The sequence below is a fragment of the Eschscholzia californica genome, unplaced genomic scaffold, assembly GCF_041429995.1.
Source record: "Eschscholzia californica isolate CP2 unplaced genomic scaffold, dmEscCali1.0.p SCAF_4, whole genome shotgun sequence".
NCBI lineage: Eukaryota > Viridiplantae > Streptophyta > Magnoliopsida > Ranunculales > Papaveraceae > Eschscholzia > Eschscholzia californica.
The window spans coordinates 49,399,639-49,411,510 of NW_028238461.1; the positions used below are offsets into that span (position 1 = coordinate 49,399,639).

The window sequence follows — 11,872 nt, forward strand, 5'->3', positions numbered from 1 at the left end:
CCTTATATGAAGTTATTATTGAAACAAGAAGAAATGATCAGCCTGTTACAAATAAAATACACTACAGTTTTTCTGCGGAGAACATAGGAACTGATAGGACGAAACAGTCGAAGTAGCACATATGCTGTAGTCTAGTTTAGGCTTCTGTGCTCATAATGCATAGAAAAATGAACATAATATGTTATAGGAGACTATGAGGCCAGACAAACGTTATGTAGATTAAAAAAGGTGGCTAAACTGAGTTGATATAATGTGCTTCATCTCTATTATGAGTCAAAATTATAGAGAAGAAATCATTTCTTCACACACATCAATGGTGACTGCATAGATTTTCTAGCTGAATTATTGAGTATCAATAAGTTATAACTATTCGAGTTTATCTTTGGGGAACTTTGACACAAAGTGCATATTATAGGTAAACTAAACATCTCATACTGTAAGGAGAAGAAACTATGAATTCCCAAAGAGTTAAAACACTTAAACTGATGACAACTCTTTCACATTAACTTCTTCGTTCACCATCCAAATTCTCCGTTCTTAGACATGGGGGAGAGCTCTTCTCACAAGAATCCTATCGATATACTATAGTAGATATTCGATACCAAATGACGATTTTGTTTCCACGACAATATTTTGGCCCATGTATGTCTCTCTTCCATGAATGTGACCGTGTCCTTCACATCCTGCACATCGATCCTCATGACCCCACATGTCTCAGTCCTCTGACCTATTCTAGCTCTTTCGCCCTCCGGCATGCCACTCTTGGCATAAGGTCACACCTTAAGCTTATCGAAGCTAAAAGGTCGAAAGAACGTTCACTATTCTAAAGTCTGCATTGTTTCTCTAACATATATATAAACTCATTCAAATCCCCAATCCAATTAGTTATAATGCATATAGAAGTAAAAACACTCAATTTAGCTACCTAATCTATCAGCCAATTCAGTAATCAGATTCAGTAATAACTCATGAAGAAAATAAGTTATCCCTTCACAATTAGGAGGGTTATGTCAATTACACATTATTACATCAAAATGTACTAAAATCCAGAAAAGGGATTTCAAGATCAAACCTTTTAAGTAATAACAGATAAATAAAAACCCTAATTTCCCAAATTAAGCCAAAAATTGGAAGTTCATATAGAAATTCCACTTGATTCAGATTCAAGATACTTACAGATTCTTTCCATGACATCTCTTCCTTTAGCACTATTAGCCAAAAACTTCTCAGCACATTTTTGCTCAACTTTTTCAGCCATTGAAGCCAAAGCTGAAAGGGGCTTAATCTTAATACTTGTTTGTTGTTTAGCCACTGTCCAATTTTTAGGGTTTTCAGGATGAGGTTCAAACCAACTCTTCTCTTCAACTTCAATGAATTTTCGGAGACTTACATTTCGTGTAGTTAATTGCATAGTTCTTGATCGAACATCGACGACCGTTGATTCTACACAGTGACAAATATCTTGGCCGATGATTCTATGGAGAAACCAAGGTCCTGGTGCGTGAACAGTTAGGGCTCTGGTTGTATAAAGTTTTCCAGTTTGGGGATCAAGTTTTCGATTTAGGGTATCAACTTCAAGGATGTGAGATAGGGTTCGTTTGTTTTCTGGATCTGTGAATTTTCTCCATGAAGCTGAGGTTACTCTTTCCCATGGATGCTTGTATGTGTGTTCTTGAGTGTATGCTTTCACCATTACTTTCTCTCTCTAAAACTCTCCTTTTTTCTTCTTCCTTCCTCTCTCTCTCTCTCTCTCTAGACCCTTTCTCCGTTTCGCGTTTATGGATGAAAATGTGCGATGGGAGAACGGACCAGGAAGTCGGCACCAGAACAGGGTCGTCCGAATCCGTTATGGCATCGCGGGTATTACCCGACTCGTTATCGGGTGACCGAACCGTATATCCTGACCACCGGGCACTAACCATTTAGTGGTGTTAAAAAGGCCTAGCTGGGGTTGTCATCAGCCAACACAATTATGAATCTTAAGACTACTGCTATGGTATTAAAAAGGCCGAGCCTGGTCGGTCATAAACTAATACAAATACGAACCTTTAGACTACCGAAGTGGTGTTAGAAAGGCCACCCCGGTCAAGAAACATGTTGGGTCGGGCTGCAGCCCATGCCTAGCTACTCTGGGTGAAAAAGTCCTGGGGTCGGACCTCAACACGGGTAGGATATACAATGGTCCAACACCGGACGAGAAAAACTGTTTTTAATATTTACATATACCTTTTAGTTATAACCCAAAAATTATTTTTATTTAAAAGTAAAAGACTTAAATCCAGAGCAATCCGTGAAAATAACCCCACGAATATATTTGGAGAAACCAGTATATTTTCTGGAGTAATTGTTAGGGAAGAAATTTTCCATTCCGACAAGGGTTGCTGGTAAACTGTCATTGTTGGTGACCTTAATTTTTTTATTTCAAATTTTTTCCTCTCATATTTATTTTTTCGATCACCAAAATCCGCCCACCACCATCATCATTTGCATCTCTTTCCCCCTCTCCCTCTTTATCGTTCTCACTACCTCTCTCACTGTATCTCGTTCTCTCTCGGTCTCGTTGCCGCTCCCTAGACCTAATACTCGGTCTCACTCTCGTTTTCTTTCAGAATTCGTGGTCGGTTGGACCACGAAATGTTTCGTGGTCCACCGACCCACGAAATCCTCGAGGAGGGGTTGGCGAAACCTTCATCGAGGTCTTGTTCCGGCTAAGGAAAACTTTTAGAAACAAACTTATACTGAGTTAGTTTCCTTGGTGTGCAAGGGTGCAGTATTTTCAAAATTGCAGCCTTGAAATCATAAATTAGTCGAAAATATTTAGCAGTTCGCTTCAAAATTGTACGGTCCAGAAAACTTTACTTGAATCCGTTTTTCTCGATCTACCGAGAGAACTTTGTACAATTGTACTCGATAAAACACTTTATTTCCGGACGGGTTTTCTGGTCAAATTGTATCTCATACTGTCTACACGATCTATTTTCCTTTGAGTTGCAATGGTGCAGTTTTTCAAAGTTGGAGTCTTCAAATGCATAAAACTAGTCGAGAATATACAGTTCACTTTAAAATTGTAGCTTTGATTTTCAATATCTATCTTTCACTCTTACCATGGTAAATATTCTTGGGGCAGTCAATGTAGCAGATGTTAACAGCAATGAAGAACTCGATTTTAATTATGAATGGCCACCACTTGAGGGCAGAGATAGTGCTAACTCCATCGAGCAGATCCTCAGGAAAATCGAATTAGCACAATGTAAAGTTCAGAAGCTAAAGGCTGATATCGAGAAACTTCCTATCGACACAGTAAGGTTCTCTTAACTTTCAAAAAAACAGTAAGGTTCTCTTCCATTGAGGATTTGTCGAGTGACTTGCTAAAGATCAGAAGTTACTAGTTAGAACTGAATAACATCGAGAGAGTCTCATTGAGACACTCTAATTTTAGAGTGTCTTTATATTAAAAATAACATCGAGAAAGACTAAAAGTGTAGCTACAGTTGATACAGAAAGAACTGAACCAAAAAAATTGGTGATTCCTCGAGCAGGCTGCACCCCTTCCCCTGTATGGATAGTTTCGGCAAGTGTGTTTTCTTTTGACAAAAACAGAGCAACTTCCCTTTTCTATAGATAACATGATTTATGACGAAGGTTAAAATAAAAGAATGTTAGCCAAATAAAAAACACTTAAGTTAAACTACCCGACCAGTTAACTGCAGGAATGTACACTGATGAATTATTAAGGCCATCATGCTTATGAGGAACAAGTCGCTCACGGCAATATTAGAAGCAGCACATGCCCTTGAATAATAATTGTCAACGGCAATATGATCTATTACAGTATTATTTTAGTGTAGGGCTATCGAGGTTCATTTCTTACCATGGTTACGAAAAATTATCAAAGAGGCAGGACTAACGGCAACAGATGTAGAAAGAGCAGACTGGCTACATGAATACTACTCGAACAAGTGTGAGTCTTGAACGAAAAGGATTATACAAGCATCAGAGTTTTGGTCCGTACGGTAAGATATTACTTACAATATGCTTCAATACTATTTCCCACACGAGCATTCTTACAGTTGCGTGTATTTGTTTTCATATAAGGACATCATATTAAGATTAATACTAATATTTATTGGGTGATAATTTTCTTAAAGTTGATCCATTAGTTAATCCTGAAAGAAAATGATAAAAGGATATGAGTTGAAAACATTTGAGGAAGTAGGTTCTTGGTGTTATATGATTTTAGTTGTAACAAAAATCCTAATATATTCTACGAAATATACTACCGTCTCTTGGTCACGTCGAGCAGTTCTCTTAATATGTTTGTCGGTTTTGACTTGCAGCTCCCGCATCATTTTCATTAAACAATGAAGAGTTATTCACTGAAAGTGTGGTAAAGCAATGACAGGAGTATGATAACACATACCACTTATTCAAATTCATTTCTTACAAGTACTAAGTTACATGAGAAGGAATGCAAACATAAGTTAAAAAGGAAGGCAAATAAAGTACCAAGTTATATGTAACAAAACGCAAACATAAGAAAGACAAATGAAGTTTCTAGATAAAGTGAAGTTGATTCCTCTGCTAGGGTGGCGTCAAGGAGCATTCTGATTGTTAAGAGTCAAAAGACTTTCAGAGAAAGTAGTACAAAAGCTATTAATGCATAGTTGTGAAAGTGAGGATGGGATTCCACTCACATCAACCTCTGCCCAAGTACCTTTCTTCCAATTGTAGCAATAAATAGACACACATTTCTTATTCTCTCGACTTTCCATACCGCAAATAGTTGATGTTACGAGAATCTTGTCGTCTGATCCTATGAATGTATGAAACTTGACAATATTACTGCTCGTATCAAAAGGCAAGGTGACACAACTTACTTCACTCCATCTCCCGTTCGTAAGAGAATTACTAGTATACGTTCCACCGATCTTCTCATCCTTGTCCTTGTAATCATCATCTTCGTATATATACATGTTGAACGCACAATTGTTCAATTTAACTGCCATAGCTAAATTTCCATCCACTTCAAATAACTGAGCAATGTGTTCGAAATATAAATGTTTGCCGTGAAACCGAGGGCGATCAAGAATGAAATCAGGAATAGTGATTGTTCTAAACTTCTCACTTCCGACATCAAATGCCACTAAGTATACAGGACGATAACCATCTATTGATGCCCAACGATTAAGAGAACGATTGGGCCAGTAAATAACACCATTCACATAAACAGAAACATCATATAGTATATCTGGTGGGACCTCTTCAATCCTTCTCCATCTATTACTACATTGGTGCCCAATGGTTAAAACCCAACAGATAGAATTTGAAACTCCGGTCCAGATGCAGACCAATTTGTGTTCATTAGTGGCAGGATCAAAACCAAATGCGTAAAGGTCGGGGAAAGAGACATCATCTTCTCCCAAGACTATCGAGGGTGATTGAAACCAAGGCGATACTTCTCCAGTACAAATATTGCGTATACGAGAAACATGCTCTGTGTATAATTCAATTAGGCATACTAAGCCATTTATAGGTTTTGAAATGTGATCATAAGAAGATGAGTCAATCTCCTTTACTGTGTCAACCACTAGTTTCAGTTGTGTATTGTCTTCTTCAAACAAGAGGTCAGCTGTAATGTGGAATTCCTTATATGGCCAATGGTCATGGCAATAGGTATCCCCTAATCTCATTAGGTCTTGTATTTGTTTCTGTGTGCGTGGTAGAGGAACGACAATAAATAGACGTGAGGGGAGACGTGTTCTGGAACGGGTAAGATGTGAATCAATGAATTGTTGATCTTTATGGATTAAGTAACACCATCTTTTAGAAACAGTCTTGAAACGGGTAAGGGACTTCACTGGAAGTCTATTTAGTATCTCAAATACAAACCAATCATCATCATTAGATTCATTACTACTACTAATATGAGTACATCTACCAATACTAGGAAAAGGAGGATAATGTGGTGATGGTGATGTTACAGTAGTAGTAGTAGTAGTAGTACTAACCTTCTTCTTCTTCTTCTTCTTATTATTATTCTTCTTGTTTGGCCGTCCCCCATGTTTAGGTTTCTTTATTTTGAACATGGGAAGATTAAAAGCAGAACTACCAGCTCTCATCTTTGTAATGAACCATCTTCTAGAAATCATCCCCACCACCACCACCACCACCACCACTACCTGATCCAATTATACATACATATATATATATATACACACACAAAGTAAGTATTAGGAGAAAATTTAGTAAAACTATAAAACCCTATATTCAATTAATTGGAAGAATACCACAATCATCATCAGTCACTCACCTTCTATGAAACAAGTTATTGTGGCTGCTAGGTCTGAGAATGGGAGGATTTTGGTGGTTTTAATTTCCAAGGGGTTTTATATCTAAACCCTCCGTTTTTCTAACGGGTGGGATTAAAAACCATCGCCGACATTCGTCGTGCATGACGTCATTACTCTGTAAACTGGTTGGTTTGTTTTTGTACTATTGGGATTGGGAAGTCACTAGTTCGAAGGCAGGAGGGTGTTTGATTTAAATATTAAATAAAAAGATCAGTGAGAAAAAACTATTAAAATGATTAGCATGATAATGAAAATATTAAATAACAAAAAAAAAACAAAATATTAACATCATAATGAAAAGATTGGACAAAAGAGAAACTGTTAAAATGATTCTCAATAATAATTGAATAATACATTTGTAGAAGTTAGTTGTCAACCAAATAACAGAGTTCGTAATTCCACACAATAATAAATGCAGGCTAGAAATATACTACACTCTGATACCTATTTGACAATTGGTATCAGAGCCTAGATGAAAGGCTAGAGATATATTACTCTGATACCTATTTGGCAATTGGTATCAGAGCTTGAAGAACAAGCTAATGGATTGTGTTCTGATCCCATATGAGAATTGTGATCAGAGCCTGAGTGACAGGCTAGAGTATCGTGCTCTGATCCTATATGAGAAATGGATGTCAGAGCCTGAGCTACAGGATGGCGATGTACAGGTTGAAAATGTATTACATCCTGATACCCATTTGACAATTGACGATGTACGTGGTTTACTATTCCCTTTTTTTTTGTTGAAAGGGTGGTCTACTATTCCGTAGACGCATGCTTCGGATGACCAACAGTCGATGTTTAAATGTATTGAGTGAAACTAGGTGAAAGATCTTGGCCCTTGATAATCTGCCTCGGATAACCAAGGGGTGTTGTGATATGGATGACCATTAGATGACTTTTTAGGGTTTGCCCCTATGCCCTATATAAATAAAGGTAGATAGGTGGATTGTTAGAGAAAAATCTATTTCTTCCAATTTGTAGATTTTTCATCTCTTCGCTTTTCTTTGTATTATTGTTCTTAGAGATAGAAGCATGTCTTACTGCAAAATCTACATAGATCTAGATCCGTGGAGAGGAGAAATGCAAAACCCTAACCTCATAAATATCTCTTTCTCCATCTCTAAGTCCTGCGGACCTGTCTCTCCTCCGAAATCCTTCTCTCCCCGCGAGCTCTCTCTCTCTCGGCGAGATCTCTCTGTGTATCAGGCGGATAGAGTCTATGTCTGGAGACATTTTCTTTGGTTTTCACATCTTAAATCTGAATTGACCCCAATTCAGGTTTTGGATGTGAAAAATTAAAAAAATCAAACAGCACCTAAACGAGTTGGAGGCACTTAGGTAGCGCTTGTTGTATCAATGCCGTGGGTGACAAATTAGGCTCGTTAAACAATCGGTGATTCTGCGGTTATGTCAAGGCCCAGCAGATGTTATAAATTGTTCGGGCCGTATGAAGGACCTTTTTGTCCCATACGACAATTGGTATCAGAGCCTGAAGATGTGTAGGCAAGAAATATACTACACTCTGATACCTATTTGACAATTGGTATCAGAGTCTAGATGAAAGGCTAAAGATATATTACACTCTGATACCTATTTGACAATTGGTATCAGAGCCTGCAGATGTGCAGGCTAGAAATATACTACACTCTGATACCTATTTGACAATTGGTATCAGAGCCTAGATGAAAGGCTAAAGATATATTACACTCTGATACCTATTTAACAATTCGTATCAGAGCCTGCAGATGTGCAGGCTAGAAATATACTACACTCTGATACCTATTTGACAATTGGTATCAGAGCTTGAAGAGCAAGCTAATGGATTGTGTTCTGATTCCATATGAGAATTGGTGATCAGAGCCTATGTGATAGACAAGAAGAGTATTACGCTTTGATCCCATTTAACAATTGATATCAAGGCCAATGTGTATGTTGCTCTGGTCCCAGTGATGGGTGGACTTAAAGCTTGATAGCTACGAAATATGTTCCAAGAGCCTAGTGACAGTGGCAAATGGATGTGTTTTGGGAGCTTGAGAGGACAAGCAAGGAGATATGCGTAAGAACATGTGGTATGTTTGGAACCAAGTTCAGATCGTCAGAGATATATGACAACGACGAAGAGTGTGCCAAGTTAAAGCATCGGATATACTACTGGTGTATAAAAGGAATCTCCATAACCCTAAATTGTGTTTTCTTATTGGAGCATTCTTCCCATTTCTGATTTTTGTTTTTGCTCTCTTCTTCGCTTGCTCTTCAAAAATGACGTCGGCTGGAGATCTTGCTCGAGCATTTGCAGGAATGAAACTTCAAGGGGAACTTGATGACATGAAGGAGGTTGAGGTATGCGCTTGAACCCTATCTATATTTTCTTTCGTAATTTTTGAGTAGAGTTTACAAGCCCTAAATTTAGCGAATGTTTTATTTGTTGAAACTTACTCAGATGAAGTTGGCTGGAGATCTTACTCGAGCTTTCAACGGGATGGAATTGCATGGAGATCTTGATGGCATGAAAGAGGTATGCGCATGAACCCTAATTGTTTCTCCTCTGTAATTTTGAAGTTAGTTTACTGAGTCTCTATTTGGACTAATCCTAACCTTAGACCTTTAAATGAGTGAATGTTCTATTTGTTGAAACTTATTCAGATGAAGTTGGCTAAAGATCTTGCTGGAGCTTTCACTGGGATGGAACTCCTTGGGGAACTTGAAGACATGAATGAGGTACGCGCATGAACCCTAATTATTTTTTCCTATGTAATTTTTGAAGATAGTTCAATGTGTCTCTATTGAACAGACCGTAAACTTAGACCCTTAAATGAGTGCATGTTCTATTTTTAGAAGCTTGCCGATACAAAGTCGGCTGGAGATCTTACACTAGCTTTCACTGGGATGGAACTGCATGGGGAACTTGAAGACATGAATGACGTATGCGCATGAACCCTAATTATTTTTTTTGGTTTGTAATTTTTTGAAGATTGTTTACTGAGTCAATATCGAACAAACCCTAACATTAGACCCTTAACTGAGTGCATGTTCTATTTTTTTGAAGCTTACTAAGACGAAGTCGTCTGGAGATCTAACATTAGCATTCACTGGGATGGAACTGCACGGGGAACTTGAAGACATGAATGAGGTATGCGCATGAACCCTAATTATTTTTTCCTATGTAATTTTTGAAGATTGTTCACTCATTCTATATTGAACAAACCCTAACCTTAGACCCTTAAATGAGTGCATGTTCTAGTTGTTGAAAACATGTCAGATGATATGTTATGTGATTGATATTTTATTGATTCGTAGATATCTTGATTGGGGGTCAAGTGACTGTAGTTTGTAGAATTTCTATTACTTCTAAACTAAACTTACAACCTCAAATGAGTAGATGTTTCTTTGCTGTCCCTGACTTGATTTTGGGTTGTCTGTTGTATATTGGATAATTCTTAAATATCTCGATTTTGAATTTTGTTAAAATTTGGTCCTGAATTGACATGTATATCGGCCTTTGCTGGATGACCTTATTTCGTGACCCTAAAACTGATATCTTAAAATTTGTATATTTTCTAGCAGTATCTCACAACCTTACATCCTTCCCTTCATGTCCTGGGGGCGTAATGCTGGCATTTGATCGAAGATTAACAATTACTTACGACAAAGCTGGTGTGAAAGAATATGTTTTAGCTCCTAAGGGCGACAAGTGGGTGGCCTTACATCCTTCCCTACATGTCCTGAATTCAGGACATGCTCCTCTTGTGGGAGCATGCAGGAGATTGTTAAAAAAATATGTAAGTAATAACATGTTTTGGTTGAGTTTGATAAATGTTTTTGTTTTTACGTCTAATTTTATTTTCTGTTCCATTGGCTAGCTTTTGATGATAAGGTTAGTGAAGACCAAGTCCCTCCCACCGTATTGGAGATAAGGAAAAAAGTTGCTGAGGATCTAAAGTCCCAAGATTTTGATGTTTATAAGTTTCAACGTGCAACGGTTGTTATTGCTGGTGTCCTTGATGGCATTCCCAGCATTGGGGTCGTTCGAAAGGACTGGGTATGGAGGCATGGTGTTTCCCACAGTAGAGTTCGCCACAAGATTAAGAGGCAGTATGCCTGCTATGGGACGGGATGCTCTGCTGCACGTAAATTCTTAAATAATTTCAAAGTGGTAGACGATGATTGTTACGTTGAATGTCTCAAGAGAGCTATGATTTCGGCTTGTGAAGAAGATGAAGGCACTGGTGAAAAGATTCACAGTAAGGTGTCTTTGTTAAATATTCTTTTTTTTTTCTTATTGTTTTTGAATTACACTAAAATTGTTCTTCTCTCTGCAGTTCTTCATCTGAAGAATGACGGCCAGTATGTGGATAAGTTTAAATCTTCTGTCGGGGTTGTCGGTTTTGGAGTCCCGGGCAAGTCCATTTATGGAAGAGACTTTGCAGCGGCGAAGAGGCAGCGAGCATAATGGGCGAAAAACTCGGCAAGAGTTATGGGTTGGCTAGTATATCTTTGTATGTCAGTTGACGCCCCTATTACATTTTAATATGAGATGCCGTTCGATACTATCTTTTTCAGATTTCAGATAGTCTTGTTAGGTTTTGCTTGGCAGAAAATGGTTCATTCTAGTACATAGAATATTAAGTCTTATTTGTTGGTCGGTACTCTTATCTGTTTCGGATATGTGGCATTTGAGGTATGCGCTTGAACCCTATCTATATTTTCCTTCGTAATTTTTGAGTAGAGTTCACAAGCCCTAAATTTAGCGAATGTTCTATTTGTTGAAACTTACTCAGATGAAGTTGGCTGGAGATCTTACTGGAGCTTTCAACGGGATGGAATTGCATGGAGATCTTGATGGCATGAAAGAGGTATGCGCATGAACCCTAATTGTTTCTCCTCTGTAATTTTGAAGTTAGTTTACTGAGTCTCTATTTGGACTCATCCTAACCTTAGACCTTTAAATGAGTGAATGTTCTATTTGTTGAAACTTATTCAGATGAAGTTGGCTAAAGATCTTGCTGGAGCTTTCACTGGGATGGAACTCCTTGGGGAACTTGAAGACATGAATGAGGTACGCGCATGAACCCTAATTATTTTTTCCTATGTAATTTTTGAAGATAGTTCAGTGTGTCTCTATTGAACAGACCGTAAACTTAGACCCTTAAATGAGTGCATGTTCTATTTTTAGAAGCTTGCCGATACAAAGTCGGCTGGAGATCTTACACTAGCTTTCACTAGGATGGAACTGCATGGGGAACTTGAAGACATGAATGACGTATGCGCATGAACCCTAATTATTTTTTTGGTTTGTAATTTTTGAAGATTGTTTACTGAGTCTATATCGAACAAACCCTAACCATAGACCCTTAACTGAGTGCATGTTCTATTTTTTTGAAGCTTACTAAGACGAAGTCGTCTGGAGATCTAACACTAGCATTCACTGGGATGGAACTGCACGGGGAACTTGAAGACATGAATAAGGTATACGCATGAACCCTAATTATTTTTTCCTATGTAATTTTTGAAGATTGTTC

General features: G+C 37.9%; 2 protein-coding genes across 2 annotated transcripts; both read right to left on the reverse strand.

Annotated features, from left to right (window-relative positions):
* Nucleotides 1-916: 916 nt before the first annotated feature.
* LOC147545629 (uncharacterized) lies at nt 917-1,769 on the reverse strand. The gene has a single exon (XM_086634339.1). It carries the CDS (start codon nt 1,691-1,693, stop codon nt 1,136-1,138), a length of 558 nt encoding a protein of 185 aa, XP_086490465.1. The 5' UTR covers nt 1,694-1,769; the 3' UTR covers nt 917-1,135.
* A 2,636-nt stretch (nt 1,770-4,405) lies between these two features.
* Nucleotides 4,406-6,511, reverse strand: LOC147545630 (putative F-box protein At1g47790). Its single transcript, XM_086634338.1, has 2 exons — nt 6,311-6,511; nt 4,406-6,179 (listed from the first exon to the last, which is right to left on the reverse strand). Exon 2 carries the CDS (start codon nt 6,147-6,149, stop codon nt 4,593-4,595), a length of 1,557 nt encoding a protein of 518 aa, XP_086490464.1. The 5' UTR covers nt 6,150-6,179; nt 6,311-6,511; the 3' UTR covers nt 4,406-4,592.
* Between the last annotated feature and the right edge of the window lie 5,361 nt (nt 6,512-11,872).